This window comes from Mycotypha africana, assembly GCF_025528875.1.
Source record: "Mycotypha africana strain NRRL 2978 chromosome Unknown BDF20scaffold_3, whole genome shotgun sequence".
Classification (NCBI taxonomy): Eukaryota; Fungi; Mucoromycota; class Mucoromycetes; order Mucorales; family Mycotyphaceae; genus Mycotypha; species Mycotypha africana.
In genome coordinates, this window is record NW_026515727.1 from 2,031,644 (window position 1) to 2,046,524 (window position 14,881).

The following is a 14,881-nucleotide window of genomic DNA, read 5'->3' on the forward strand; positions in this document are numbered from 1 at the left end:
TTTCAATTCTCTGCGTTGCTCCTTACAACATATACGTTGTCTCTTTTGCATGGCTCTGTATATGTATAATGCGAGATAAAACAGATCTTCCCGAAATTGTATTAATAAAAAAGATGACGGTTTACCCAAATAAGATTCAGTAATATATGCAAGACATATTACATATAGAAGACCCAAATGCTATGTAAGGAAACTACATGCATTTGCTTTAGTAAAGAAATAAGCTTTTTTAAGGAGTTCACTGTGCGTTGTGTTCTTTTACACGCCCATCAAATGAGCTCCCCGATGGTTACAATCCCAATATTTCATGTGCTCTTTTAGCCTTTTGAGTCGCGCCATAAAGTAACACTATGGACCTCTCTCCCTTATGGATTTGAAAAAAAAGTAGAAAAAAAAAAAAAAAAAAAAAGAAGAATGAAATGTCGATGTTCCATATACCTTTTCGGGTGAATAGGAGAAAATGAAAGGAAATACTAGCAAGATATATATACACATAGATCGAGTTTCTTTGCCTTCTTCTTTTTTTTATCTTTGATTTTTTTAACTTTATAGCAGCCGTCAAACGTTGTTTTTTTCTTTTTCTAAAATTAAAAAAAAAAAATAAAAAAAATAAATGCTCAAGACAGCAACGGAAATTGAACATAACAAATCCATATTATACCAGCAACGACATCATTATGCCAATAGCAGTAATGTGGATGACGAGGAAATTCTAGAGGATCTTTTACTCTATGGCGAAGACGAAGATGCTGGAGTGGATGGAGATCATAGTAGCTGTAATCATAGTTTGAGTAGTAGCAGCCATTACAGTCAAAAGTACCAACATTATCTCCAGCACAACCATTACATGTCCCCCGCGACAGCAGCAGCGTCTAGAAAGAGCATCAACAGCAACAGAGAAAGAGATGTACTAGCGTACGACACACGAAATGATACCTTACTGCTAGCGCAATTCCTTGCTACCACTGGGCCAGAGGAATACCATCATTACCGACATTCGGATAACGTCACTTACCAACAACAACTACCCGCACCCTCCGTTCCCAAAAAGCAACAACAACAACAACAACAACAACAGAAACAACCCTCGTCGTCGTCAAAGCGTACATCCAAGATTTTGAGTCGATTCCGTAATAAACGTAAAACGGTTGATCATATCAATCAAGAAGCCTTAACGCCACCTGTGCCTTCCCCTATTGTACAATCACGCCATTTACCTACTAGAACAAATCATCTAGGAGGATCCAACACCACGGGTTCAACAACAAAGAAAAATTATATACCCTTACCCGTGTATGAGCCACCGGTGCCACCCATGCCACCCCTCTCTTCACCCTCGCCACCAGCAGCGTCAGCTCCACAACAGCAGCAGCAGCAACAGCAACAGCAACAGCAACAGCAACAACATCATCCCCCATCCAACCATCCTAAAATCTCTTCCGACAGACAGCAAAAGAAGTATTATCAACATTCTCAACGAAAACAACAACCACAACAACAGCAACCGTCCATGTCGGGTACTGCTGCTGCATCTTCCCTTTTACGTGATTCTGGCATTTATAGTGAGACGCATTCCGAAAAAGACGCTTCCGTTATAACGTCTTATACGATGCATACCGGTACTACATCCTCCTCTGCCACATCGCCATCGACCCCACCTTCTAGCACTACTACTACTACTACTACTACTACTACAACAACCACATTAGATAGCACGCTATCGCCATCGCCGCCAAATCATTATCAACCCTGTTTGTCCAGTATGTTGTTGCTGAATGAATTTCCACAACCGCCACCCTCTCCTCCTAAACGTCAACATCCTGTTGTCTTACGTACTGTCCCTGAAGCAGCGAAAAGAAGATCTGTCCGCCTTCGTCATGTTCAGGTACAAACAGAAGCCGGGGATGCCTACAAAGACGACGACGACGAAGAAGAAGAAGAAGAAGAAGAGACAGCTACATATCAACACAAGCTGTTCAATCATCAATCACACATAAGTTGTCCTCATTGTCGACAGCAGATTACACCTTCCATGGTCCATACGGCTCCATCTACGGATATGGACGTTGTTGACAGCCATAGCACGCTTAACCTAAATCGGTCTCCTTCTTGCCCACCGGGTCTATCTTCTGGCCCCCTTCTCGTTTTACTTGAAGAAAAGAAGGAAGAGGAAGAGGAGGAGGAGAAGGAGGAGGAAGAAGAGGAAGACCAAGAGGACGTGTATGAGGCAGTACCACCACAAGGACAACAAGTGAGTCCCTCCAATAGCTTACATAGCCATACGACCCACACGAGCCGTTTGAGTCGACATGAAGAGCAACAAAAGGTCTTGCTGGATATGATTATGAAGTTAAAGTCGCAATTAGAAGAAGAGAAACAATGTCGACTTGAACTAGAAAAGAAGTTTATTCGACGCGTATCATTTATTGCTGATTACGATAGAATGGATGATGATGATGATGATGATCAAGACAGTAAGAAGAGTAATAATAGTTTCATCAGTGCTCAAGACCATGATGCTGATGAAGAAGAAGAAGAAGTGATGGTCGGGTGTCAAGAAGACGTTACGCCTCGATACACACCAGGAGCAATGAAGAGAGAAGATTCATTCTGGCTTCATAACCGTGTTACATTCTTACTACCTGAATAAAACGCTTATAACTAACTAGAAATATATTAACCTATCCATACCCCCCCTTAATGTCTAATAAATATCTCCGTTATTGCTTTCGCTACTATTACAATAAGATGAAAAGAACCCATCAAGATTTAACAGAGAGAGAGAACGGAAGAAAATAGTACTTTGCAAGTGCTCAAACAGATTATCTATCCATCAAAGGCCTTGGGAGATGAAGAATGTTATACCAGTGCTAGCCTTTAAACACGATCAGGAATGGCATAATGCACTCACTTTGAAATGTCTAGCTTACTAAAAAGAAAATAGCACTGGGGGGCGGGCAGGGAGGGACGTTTCTAAATTTGAAACGGTCTCTCAATGATTTACAAAAAGTTCTCCGACAGCGGGGACGAAAGGTCTACTCTCGCTGCAGCGGTACTGTCGGAATATTATCCAATTTTTTTCATCTAACGGCTGAATTAGACCGTTCCTCCTATTTTCCATCCGTAATTACGCCAATTTGGGCGTTCTCTAATGAAGCTTCTTGGAGAAGAGGAATTTTTTTAAAGTTAAGAGGAAGGGGCGGGGGGAGTGACGGGTGTGGCTTATGAGGAAAAGGGTCATAGGTGCGTAAATGATGGTTCATCCTTTTGAGTTTCGGCCTGGGTTGCATTACATTTTTGTTGGGTTTTTTGCACGGACGCAGCTAAGCAAAACAAGTACCCATGAAAGAGGATCGTTTCATGAGCAATTCCTTTTTGATAATTACGTACTTTACAATGACAACATACAATTGTATCTTTTTCTTTTTTAAACGGAATCTCCTGATGTCCGACGAATGATTTTAGCCATCCAACCGATCTGATTTTTTTCATTCAAATAAACATATCAATTATAAATCAGTCACGTGCGATGATATGTCAAACATTATGCATCATTGGCATTGATAACGATGGTATTGATTGACCAAACGGATTCGCCCCAGACAAATGCACAAGTATAGGCCTGGAATGGCGGGAAGATGTGTTTTTGATGTACATGAAGTATTAGCGATTTTCTTTTTTAATTCAAGACTCAATGAATCAAAAGAGATGCATGAACCACCCAGGAAACGGTTTTGTTTCCTTCTTGAAACATTCCATTAAAAGAACCATGGAAAGATCGGTTTGAAAAATATGGAAATGGGCCGATTGAGTTTGAGACGATACAAAAATCTAGAAAAAAAAAAAAAAAAAAAAAAAAAAAGTGATTTTTTTTCCCTGTCTTTCACGCACTTTGAGAAGAATGCTGCGCACATTTGCGTTTCTCTTTAAATGAGCTTTTTTGAGTTATTTGTGATCACTTTTTCGTTTTTTGACCTGAAATGAGTGAAAGAGTACTGCTGACTCGTATTTTTTTTTTTAATGCCAATCCTTCTTTTCTATTCTGTTATATTAGCCGTAGTTCCTTTTTATTTTTGTAATTTTGTTAGTTTTTTCCTTATTTCTACACCATCATTATCCTTCATTCATTACAGTCTATAAAAAAGAGAATACTCTATTCTTGAAAGAAAAAAGCAATTGAAAAAGATGGGTCAACGACAATCAAGCTCACAATCTTATAGAGACAACAATAGCCATTCAAATCGTAATGTAAATAGTAACAGAAGACAAAGAGTTGTTAGACCCGACAGTCGTTCCAATGCCAATATTCCTCCCCATGATAATATACCCTACAGACGTACAAACACAACTACAAACAGTAATCGAACGCATTCACGATCGTCGTCATCTCCACAGACAAGTTCTAATGTTACGGCATCTTCCAATACAGCCAGTGATGAAAGGACGTGGCGACGGTTAAGGAGAGAAAGAAGAAGGGAAGAGGGTCTTCACGAGGATAGCGGCAGCAACCATCATCTGAATAGCATTATATCTACTGTAACGGAAGCGATTGATGCTGCGGCTGCCATGGCGAACAATAACAGTAGGAATGATACCAACCATGCTCCCTTTGATCGGACGACGACGCCCTCTGACCCAACGAGTGCCACAACAACAACAACAACAACAACAGCAAGAGCAACAGAAGGAGCTGCAGCAACGATGAGCCCTTTTTCACGTATGCTTGCACAAGTTATTACGGAAGCTGTCGTTACTTCTTTCCGTAACGGCCATCTGAGTACTACGCCACCCCTCTCTGAACAGCCATCTTCCTCACCGTCTGATACGAACAATGAAGAACGTCATAGTAATAGTAACAATCAAAGTCAAAATCCATCCTTCCCCCTACCGACCTCCTCCCCCTCGTCCTCATTGTTGTCGTCGTCGTCACAGCAAGCACAACCTCGACAACAATTAACAATGCATATCTCACCCGAAATGTTTAGTCAAATGGAACCAGAAGGTACTGAAGATACATTTATGCGATTCCTAAGATTGCCTGTTATTGTTAGTAATGTTTCCAGTGACGATACAGCAAGCACATCTCATGACCCCGCTATTACTACTACTACTACTACTACTACTTCTACCTCTACTGCTTCTTCGACGTCTAGAACGAGACGTAGTCGTAGTTCAACGGCAGTGAATGCAGATGGTGAATCACCGACGTTGACAGAAGAAAATAGTGAAATTACTCGTGTGATGATGTTGCCAGTCTTTTTATATGGTTTAAGAACCCATGCGAATAGTAACATGATGAATACAGGCTCAACCACCACCGCAACAGCAACAGAAACAGCAACAGCAGCAGCAGCAGGAAGTGAAGGAGGAGAAGGAGGAGAAGGAGGAGCAGGAGCAGACAGAGAGGATGTAGATGATGAAAATAACAATAGAAGATTTAGTGTGAGAATTCGTGAAAGATTAGAAAGAGAAAGACGTCTACAAGCAGAACAATCAGCATCCTCCGTACCCGCCACCTCCAGTACATCTGGAACTGGAAGCTCCTCCTCCTCTAGAGGGACAAGACAGGAGGGTGATAACAGCGGCGGCATCAATGGTCAATGGACAGTGTATATTATTAGCGGTACAAGTATTGAAAATTTGTTCACCTCCGAAGGTGAATATAATTTTAGTTACGAAGAATTATTAGAATTGGCGGCCATGATTGGGCCCGCAAGAAGGCCTACGGTTAGTCAAGAAGAGATCGACGCAGCTATTCCTATTGTTAAATACACTCAACAGGTGAAACAGATGATGGTGGGTAACTCGGAGGGGTGTCAAGTGTGTTTGAATACATACCAATCAGATGAAGATGTGCGAGTTTTATCGTGTCATCATGGGTTTCACAAAGATTGTATCGATAAATGGCTGACGGAGGGCCAAAATCAATGTCCACTTTGTCGCGGCGTACCCGTTCAACGGCAAGAACAACAGCAGCAGCAGCAGCAGCAGCAGCAGCAGTAGCAACGTTAACCATTGAGAGAAGAAGAATAAAAAACAAGCTTTTTTCTATAAAGACTTTATCTATGGATCTTTTTGTATTATGTCATCTTTATGAAGATGAAAAAAAAAAGGCTTTTTTTTTATACAAGGGCAGGGGTGACATGATGTATATTGTTGATAAGAAAATTTAAACAAGTGATAGACTTTATGGGTTTTTGGTGTGCTTATCAATACATGATGCGTGCTGCGCTTGCTTTTGATATGATGGTCCCTGTCAGAAAAAAAAAGAGCTTTAGAAATCCAAACAAGTGCTAAAGGGAAAATCTTGTCCAACCACATCAACGTAAATTTTTTTTTTTTTTCTTTCACGCTCAACAAATAAGATTCTTTTTAAAGTTCGGTTTTTTTTTTTTTCGTAAAAAAAAAAAGCCACTTTTTCTTTTTAAAAAAATACTAAAATTTAACCTCCGTCGAATCAAAAGCGTGGCCCAATATGGTTGGTGACGGTGTTTATTTACCCTATTTCGCAATTAATTTTTTATCCGAAAAGTTAATACTCCTTTTCTGGAATTTGTTCACCGAAGTTTCGTTTGTTTCTTTTTTGAAACCTTAAAATAAGAAAGCCTCCACCCTGTTCTCTTCTACTGCAGATTTTTTTTTTTCCCATTCGAAATTTTTCATATATAAATAGCCTAGTTTTTTTTTTTTTTTTATCTAATTTCTAATTTAAATTATTTTCAGTCATTTTTCCCAAAAATTACAATTTTATCTGTCCCAAATCTTTATAGTGGATTTTTTTACTTACCCCGCTTTTTTTAAGCTTGCATAATCATTAAATACACCCCGTCCTTTTATTTTTTAATTCTTTTATCTAGTACACCTATAAATAATCTCTTTCTCATTGTTTCATCCATGTCTTTGCAACAACAACCACAACAGCAATCTCCTATGTTATTAGTCCAACCTTTAAAGCTTGATGAAATCAACTTAAAGATGGACGAGCCTGAAGAAGATCAAGAGGAACAAGCACAAAAAGCAGCCATCACACCGATTGATGTGATTGATGATGTCGAATTATTGGCTATCCTTGGCTTACCTACTCCCACTCCTACTGTTATTTCTACTGATTTCTCTACCATGATGAGCAACAACAACAACGGTCCTAACTTTCTAGCATCCTCTCCTTGTTGCAATACACCGGCTCTCACCGATGAAAACGCGTTTTTGGATTGGGATGATATGCCCGAACTTTCTGAAGGTGAAGAAGAACCAGACACCGCCTCTCTTACACCCAATAGTAGAAAGAGAAAGTCCTCCTATGATGATGAGGATATTTTTGCTGAACTTGATTTTGAAGATGCCATTTTATATCCTGCCGCTGCGGGTACTACCACAGATGCGACAACTGCTCATACTACCAGCACCAGCACCAGCACCACCACTAGCCCAGCACCGTCACTGCAACTTCCACCCACGAAAAAGAGATTTGTTCAGGAGCAAATGATCAACCCTATATCCAATGCTGTATAACCAGATATTATTTTTTTTCTTTTGCAACTGCACCCCGGCACCCTCTTCTACCAATACGCGCGCCTGTATCATATTCTCACTCCAACCGCGTTCATTCTTGTACATTCTCACTATTTCTATATACTATTACATACCTTTGCTTTTGTTTTTGAGGGAAATTTCCCCTTTTATTATTATTCATACAAAAGTTTGTACAAAGTCGCTTTCGTCATCAAGACCTATATTTATTTTGCTTTTTGATATAATCACCCTATTACGTAAATTGCTCTTTTTTTTCTTTTTTTTTTTTTTTTTTTTTTTTTTTTTTTCTGTTGGAAAAAATAAATTAATCACTTGTCCATTTTTTCTGATCCGCAAAAAAAAAAAGCTGGTTTTTCTTTTACAGTCTTTAATGAAAGGCAGCCTATGGGCGGGTTTTTTAATCTCCAATAGCGGTTTCTATTCTTAATAACTTTAAATGCTTTTTCTTATGAGAATAGAATGGTTGACGAAAGGCGGGGAGAAGGGCGCGATGCCAATGGGGATTGACGCTTAAACAAAAAAACAAGTATCAGAAACTACACATTGAAAACTTGAATACAATCTGTCAAAAAGCATCATGTGAGACCATTGATTGTTTGAAAAAGTGTACAAAAGCAGTTGGAAAATCTACGTTTCGTTCGTACGGCACCGAGATAATCCTAGTAAGCATGACAAAATACGTAAATTGCTTTCCATATATCAACAAACGTACAGTCAATGGTCGTATCAATCATCTTTCCTTTTTTTTTTTTTTTTTTTTTTTTGCCTCCCCGCCCTCCATTTTGCCAGATGCCCTTTTCTAATCGCCACTACAATATTTTATTGTTAATGAAAAAAGTGATATATCATTCTAAAATGCAGAACGTACCCATAACGAGGACGATCCTTGTTGGCATGCATCATTGAACGGATGATAGAGGAGTCCGATGACGCTTCGTTTTGCACCCTTCTGCATCACTTACAGGTTCGTACAAAACGTCAAAACGCGTCCGTTACCCATCACTAAGGTGCGAATGGGCTTCCAATGGACCGAGGGCTATTCTTTCCGTCTTTTTTTTTTTTTTTAAAATTTTTTTTTTTGTAAAATGCTTTACCCGCGGGGAGCATGTGTCATGAGTTAGTTATCTGGAAACCTGTTTCCCAAGATTTCCAATTGGGCGAGTTCTCCATCCATCGTAGAGAACATCGCTCGGCTAAAGCTTTGAAATGAAAGAACAAAGCATCTCTTACTCTCTTTCAACCATTAGGGTCAAAGGTGATGGAAACGACACGATGACTTTCAGTTGCTAATGACGAAAAAGTAGAGCCAGGGAAGGTGACGCACTATGGACAGTACAATCGTCATTCGCTTCAGTGACGTCTGCAAAAAAGATGGCTTTTTTTTGTCCCATTCTATTGAACCCATGACGCCCTTTCCGTAGCTTTCTTTTGTAAACAATTTTTTGCATGAATTAAACCACATGTCTCGGTATTTTAGGTTTTTTTTTTATCAAAGTAGAGCCATTGTTGTCTATTTTAGGTCCAATAATAGAATGTCTAATTGCTTAGGTTTCGTATTCATTTGTGTATGGGTTCATTCATCTCTTTCGTATTCCAGACCTTTTTTTGATAAAAGTGAACAGCCTCTTTTATCGGATTAAAAATGGGCGTAAAGTGTACACAAAACCACTTGTGATGTAGAATATGCATGACGCGTCTTTTTTTTCCAAACTTGATTTTTTTTTTCAACTTTTTCCTGCATGTGAACCTTTAAGGCTCTTTTTTATTATTTTACTGCCTATTGCTTGAGAGAAAAAAAATAAAAATTCGTCATCATGTTGGATATTTATCAGGCCTCCTATGAAGGAAAGCTATTCGTCGTTCAGTCCATGTTGGAAAAGGATGCATCCCTCATTCACTCATTTGACAATGTAAACAAAACTCTCCCGCTCCCTCCACCTTGAGATAAAACAACCCGAATAAACTAAACTCGTATTATTGTGTAGGATGGACGTACTGCCTTGCATTGGGCTGCCTCAGGTGGACACGTCGACTGTGTCGACTATTTGTTAAATCAACACGCATCTATCAACTTACAAGATAAAGAAGTAGGTTTTTTTTTATAAAAAAAAAAAAAAAACAATTCACGTGATCATGAGCCGAGTAAAGAGAATGACGATGGCAATGGATCTATATTAGGCAGGATGGAGTCCTTTAATGATTGCTGGTATGTCATTCCATGTTGTTTTATGAAGAGTAAAGGGCCTTTTTTTTTTTTTTTTTTTTTTTTTTTTCTCACACAACGTGGAAACCCACCCCCACTCCCACCAAGAACAGTTTCGGCTGGGCATACAAAAGTAGTGGAATTGTTATTGGAAAAAGGCGCAGATACGACGCTGGAAAATGAAACGAAGCAATCCGCCTTGCAAGTATCTACTATTGTCGTTTGTCCTTTGTCAAGGCGCATGTGCTAAATCATGATATCCCCCCCCCCTCTATAGACATTACGCAGCTTCTAAAAATAGGCTAGAGGTAAAAAGTAAAAAGGTGAAACTTGCAAACAAACTTTTCTACTGAGCAAACATTGCACAAAACTGTAGATTGGCCGCTTATTATTAAAGAACAATGCCCCTGTCAACCAAGTCAATAAATACAAACAAACACCATTGTAAGCACTACAAAAATCGCCTGCCAATAACCCGAAAAAAGAAAAAGCTCATACCCCTTTCCCTCCCCCACCCCCATCAGACATAGAGCAGCGGCGGGTGGCTATATCAAGATGATGGCATTACTTATCGAGGCCAAAGCAAGAGTCAATGCAAAAGACTCGGAGGGCAACACTCCTCTCCATTATGCTTGCGAAGAGGGTCATGGTGATTGTGCCGTGTATTTAATCCAACATCGTGGTAACTTGGATCAGCTCAATTCACAAGGAAAGTCTCCTTTGGACTTGTGTACCAACCACCAAGTGCGCTCCTTTATACAATCTCAAATTCAAGAGGAAGATCTCTCATCATGATCTCTCTTTATCATCTATCCCCCCCAAGCCCATTGTATAACACACATTCCATGGATAATAAAAAAGAAACCACAAAAGGACAATAGACAAAGCCCATCTTTTTTTTCATTTGCATCCTACCCTCTATTATTTTTCTTTTACTTGTCCATTTTCGGATCTGTGCAACGCAATCTAATAGGTAATAAACGAACTTTTTTTTTTTTTTTTTTTTTTTCTTAATTGAGAGTAAATGAGTTCATGTCTCCTTTTTGTTATTGTTCGTACGACACATAGAACAGACACACACATACACGCACACATACACGCACACAAACAAACGCAATACACAGAAACACATAGACAAGGCAAACAGACAGACAAAAAAAAAAAAAAACTGAAACAAACCAATCTGATTGGAGGCAAAAAAGCTTGTCTTTTCTTTTTAAGGGGCAGGGATAAAAGGAAGAAACATGAAAATAGATAAAAAATTTTTCGACTCCGATCAATATGACCCATTTACCAAACATACCACATGGAAACAAAAAAAAAGTTTTTTATTTTTTTTTGATGGTTAAAAGTTTACTATGTGTCTGCTTGGCGTTCATTAATCATCCGTTCTCCCATGAATAAATTGGAACAAATAAAAGCAAAATTTGTCATGGTTTTAACCAAGTTTCTATACAATTAAATAATGAAGGATGATGGGACTGGTTATTTTTAAGGTTTATTATTGTTATTTTTTTTACACAGAATAAAATATACATATAATATTCTACTCAATAAATAAAGGAGGCCTTTTTTGCATATGCATAAGATGATGAAATAAAAATAGAAAAGTAATGATATATGGTTAGAAAACGTGCGGTGACTAAGGATAAAGTAGAATAGGAGGGAGAGGGCATAAAAGATGAACAAAAAAAAACCAGTATATGAAATTTATTTGTGAGGCGCTAAGAGAGGAGAGGAGGATGTAGATGTGATGAGTGGTTGGTATTGCCTTCACTCTTTCTTTTTATATATAAAAAAAAAACCAAAAAAACTATTAAGGATGGGTGTATATATACATAATGGAGGGCCATAAAAGATGCGTAAACAAAGTAGTGCTGAGAAAACCAGTTTCCCTTTTTTTTTTTTTTTTTTTTTTTTTTTTATCTTTCGCTGTCTTTCTCCGTTGCTAAAAAATCATATTCATTAGTCATAGTCTCTAATAATAAATTCTGTTTTCACCAAAGATGCATATTGTTGGACAAAAATCCACTGACAGTAGTAGTTGCAGCAGTGGTCGATAAAGCAGCAGCATTAGGAGGAGAAGGGTGTATAAACGGAGATACAGACGTAGAAGAAGAGGATGGGGAAGGTTGGTGTTTTAGCAAATGTTGTTGTAATTGGGCGTGTTGTGCTTGGACTTGGGCTTCCTCTAGTTGTTGTTGTTGTTGCTGCTGATGATGTGCCTGTGCCTGTGCCTGTGCCTGTGCCTGTGCCTGTGCCTGTGCCTGTGCCTGTGCCTGTGCCTGAGCTTGTTGCTGTTGTTGCTGCTGTTCTTGAGCACGTAAAGCAGCTTCAGCTTGTTTCTTTGCCTGTTCTCTTTCTTTCTTTTGTCTCCTCCATTCTTTTCGCATTTCTTTAAATTCATTTGGATGGCGCTTTGGACCCTATAAAAAGTGGCATGACTTGTTAAAACAGGACATCCATCTCTTATTTCTGGTTTTTTTTCTATTTTTTTTTTTTACACTTACATGTTGTTGCATGCTCACATGTGCATTTAAATGGTTCAGCGTACCATAAGCTTTCGTACATCCAGGGAAATTACAATGATAAAGTCTTTCAATTTCATCATATCTTCTACGTGGACGCTTTCTTTGCGTTGTGCCAGGAATATCTATTCGATTCGAAAAGAAAAACAAGAGAAAGAGTTAGGCCATTTTAACGACAATGAATAGCAACAACAATGCTTGACATTACTTGTATTCATGTGATTGTTATTATTCGTATGGATGCTTGTGCTTGTGCTGCTATTGGGAGATGAATGGCTGGACACCGTGCGATGCTGTTGTGGTGGTTGTGGTTGGACGTGAGTTGGAGGGTGGTGATGATGTTGTGCTTGTGCTTGTGCTTGTGCTTGTGCTTGCGCTTGACCTGGATAGGGCTGCTGAGAAGGAGCAGAAAGATAAGACGAACCGGGCTGTGGATGTACTTGTAGAGATGAGGTCGACGTCGGTTGTAATGGCATCCCCAAAACACCAGCAGAATGGGTCAAAGCAGCCATCGGTGCGGTGGCGGTAGTGGGTTGTGTCATAAACAGTGGTTGCTGAGGGTCGATAAAAGCTGGATCACTCAATGTCACCATGGAATGATCCAACGTAGACGCCGAGTTTAATGTATGAGAAGGCAATGCGTGATGACTGAGGACTTGAGGATTCGCTGTTGCTGCTGGTATCACAGTGGTCGTGTGCGCTGTATTTACGGTTGTCTGAGGGAACAAGACAGCCGCAGCCGCAGCCGCAGCTGTTACAGCATCTACATCGGCGGATAACAACTGATTCGCATTCCCAGTGGTGGTGGGAGAGGCATAGTTACCAAACACAGAAGATGATGGATCGGCCGTCGTCGATAAAACGGTAGGATGGTTCAAAGTCGTATGGCTATTTGTCTTGACAACAGAGCCTGCAGTAGGAAGGTTGGGGTGATGACCAGTAGCTTCAAAAGAAGAAGGCGGAGGCGTAATCGTTGTATTGGCAGGGTTAATGGTGTGAATCGTGTTGGTCGAAGAGGAGACAGTCGAGGTGGAATCATTGGATAAAAAGGGTGGCGGCGGCTGTGGGTGAGTAAGCGTTTGCTGGATGATGGGTTGAGTCGATGTAATCATACTTGTGTTTGCAGCAGTTGCAGCAGCAATGACAGCTTCTGTAACAGCTTGTGTATTCGGTGTTAACTGCGTAGGGTCATTCATAATCTGTTGCTGCTGCTTCTCGGTCAACAAATGTGATAATGGAGGTAGAGAAGGTAATTCCAAGTGTTGTAGAAAAGGCGCCGTTTGTTGTCTTCTTTCAAGTAAACTGCTTGTCTCTGATGACGTGGTTTTCTGCTGATTGGATGCAGTTACATTCGTATTGTTGATATTGTTAAACACGGAAGCAGTCGTAGACGTCATTGAGTTACGCTTTTAAAGTTGGAATGATGGTTGAAATAAGAAATAATAAAGCTTGATCTGATAATGCGAAAATATCTCCTCTTTGGTTATTTGATAAGAAATTCGAATTATTTTTTTCCCTTTTTCTATAATAACTAATTCTATACTGTAATTGAGAATAAAAAAATAAACGCGACTCTTCGTTTGGTTGCTTCTGCTTTTTTTTTTTTTTTCTCTTTATTTTCTGTATCAGAAAACGGGAATATGCAAACAGAAAAGAAAGAGAGAGAGGTAGAAATCAAGAAGAGAATAATTAGAACAGGAGGAAGAGAAGTATTGAATTAAACGGCAGCTTTAAGGGGCAGCATGAAGAGATATTAGCGGAGATTGATCTATGACGTAATAAATGAAAATAAGTCACGGATGATGATGTCGCTTTGTCTACAGGCTTCCCTCTTTTGAAACTCATATATAAATTCATATGGTGAAAGCGAAAAAAGATCGACGTTGAGCCATTTTTGGATTTTCTGCTTATCAGTCAATGTTTGTTTGCTCATATGTCACCCTACTCCTTTTTGCACTTTAACGTTAGGTTTATATCAACATGTAATACGCCACCCCGCAAAAAGGTTTCAGAATCATTTAAACATATGAAACCTTTTGTCTTAAATCTGTACAGAAAAAAAAGAAAAAAAAAATAGGGCTGACATATTAAGAAACAGCAAAAAAATTTAAAATGCCATTCATATGAACAGAGAGAGGGGGCCCTTTAAAAAATGACCTGATTGAGGTTACAGACCTGTTTTCTCATGCAGAAAAAGATAAGATTACCATTCATCAGAGCATCTGATCCGATAATTGCAACGTTACAGTTTCAATACACTTAGACTTTTGCTGATGTCGTGCAAAAAAAGACTGATCAAGAGTAAGAAAGATTGCATTATTCTGTTTTAAGCAACAACCAAAAAAGTCGGGGGCAACCCGTTTATTTGTTACGCGTGATACAGAAAAAAACATTTGAAAAAAGATACGTTTTCCTCTGTCTAAATAAAGAAACTACGTCGTTAAGCTACAACCCTATGCCCAATGAAGCATCGCCACAGACCTGATGGTCTCTATGGCAAGATGCAATTTAAATAGGCATAAAGCCTCATTGCCAATCCATACATCTTCTTTTGTCAAAAAGCCCTATGCTTGCATAGCATACTGATTTGTTTTAGACAAAGCACAGCTACAATGGA

General features: G+C 39.2%; 6 protein-coding genes across 6 annotated transcripts; 5 read left to right on the plus strand and 1 right to left on the minus strand.

Moving 5' to 3' along the window:
* Positions 1-613: 613 nt before the first annotated feature.
* Positions 614-2,650, plus strand: BDF20DRAFT_911728 (uncharacterized protein; the record flags this gene model as incomplete). Its single annotated transcript, XM_053083866.1, has 1 exon — positions 614-2,650. One exon carries the CDS (start codon positions 614-616, stop codon positions 2,648-2,650), a length of 2,037 nt encoding a protein of 678 aa, XP_052938453.1.
* A 1,391-nt stretch (positions 2,651-4,041) lies between these two features.
* On the plus strand, positions 4,042-6,041 carry BDF20DRAFT_861078 (uncharacterized protein). Its single transcript, XM_053080557.1, has one exon. It carries the CDS (start codon positions 4,186-4,188, stop codon positions 6,001-6,003), a length of 1,818 nt encoding a protein of 605 aa, XP_052938454.1. The 5' UTR covers positions 4,042-4,185; the 3' UTR covers positions 6,004-6,041.
* A 637-nt stretch (positions 6,042-6,678) lies between these two features.
* BDF20DRAFT_999607 (uncharacterized protein) lies at positions 6,679-7,780 on the plus strand. Its single transcript, XM_053085488.1, has one exon. It carries the CDS (start codon positions 6,895-6,897, stop codon positions 7,510-7,512), a length of 618 nt encoding a protein of 205 aa, XP_052938455.1. The 5' UTR covers positions 6,679-6,894; the 3' UTR covers positions 7,513-7,780.
* Positions 7,781-9,230: 1,450 nt separating this feature from the next.
* Positions 9,231-9,659, plus strand: BDF20DRAFT_861084 (prosome, macropain 26S subunit, non-ATPase, 10). Its single transcript, XM_053080558.1, has 2 exons — positions 9,231-9,443; positions 9,519-9,659. The coding sequence occupies exons 1-2, from the start codon at positions 9,348-9,350 to the stop codon at positions 9,636-9,638; spliced, it is 216 nt and encodes a 71-aa protein (XP_052938456.1). The 5' UTR covers positions 9,231-9,347; the 3' UTR covers positions 9,639-9,659.
* Positions 9,660-9,794: 135 nt separating this feature from the next.
* Positions 9,795-10,722, plus strand: BDF20DRAFT_861085 (ankyrin repeat-containing domain protein). The gene is made up of 4 exons (XM_053080559.1): positions 9,795-9,937; positions 10,014-10,044; positions 10,113-10,180; positions 10,261-10,722. The coding sequence occupies exon 4, from the start codon at positions 10,292-10,294 to the stop codon at positions 10,529-10,531; it is 240 nt and encodes a 79-aa protein (XP_052938457.1). The 5' UTR covers positions 9,795-9,937; positions 10,014-10,044; positions 10,113-10,180; positions 10,261-10,291; the 3' UTR covers positions 10,532-10,722.
* A 1,278-nt stretch (positions 10,723-12,000) lies between these two features.
* Positions 12,001-12,638, minus strand: BDF20DRAFT_861092 (uncharacterized protein). Its single transcript, XM_053080560.1, has 2 exons — positions 12,473-12,638; positions 12,001-12,389 (listed from the first exon to the last, which is right to left on the minus strand). The coding sequence occupies exons 1-2, from the start codon at positions 12,480-12,482 to the stop codon at positions 12,163-12,165; spliced, it is 237 nt and encodes a 78-aa protein (XP_052938458.1). The 5' UTR covers positions 12,483-12,638; the 3' UTR covers positions 12,001-12,162.
* Between the last annotated feature and the right edge of the window lie 2,243 nt (positions 12,639-14,881).

Coding starts and splice junctions, on each gene's coding strand:
- BDF20DRAFT_861084 (XM_053080558.1), top strand. CDS start 9,348: ATGTTGGATATTTATCAGGCCTCCTATGAAGGAAAGCTATTCGTCGTT. Junction 9,444..9,518: donor TCATTCACTCATTTGACAAT/GTAAACAAAACT, acceptor ATTATTGTGTAG/GATGGACGTACTGCCTTGCA.
- BDF20DRAFT_861078 (XM_053080557.1), top strand. CDS start 4,186: ATGGGTCAACGACAATCAAGCTCACAATCTTATAGAGACAACAATAGC.
- BDF20DRAFT_861085 (XM_053080559.1), top strand. CDS start 10,292: ATGATGGCATTACTTATCGAGGCCAAAGCAAGAGTCAATGCAAAAGAC.
- BDF20DRAFT_999607 (XM_053085488.1), top strand. CDS start 6,895: ATGTCTTTGCAACAACAACCACAACAGCAATCTCCTATGTTATTAGTC.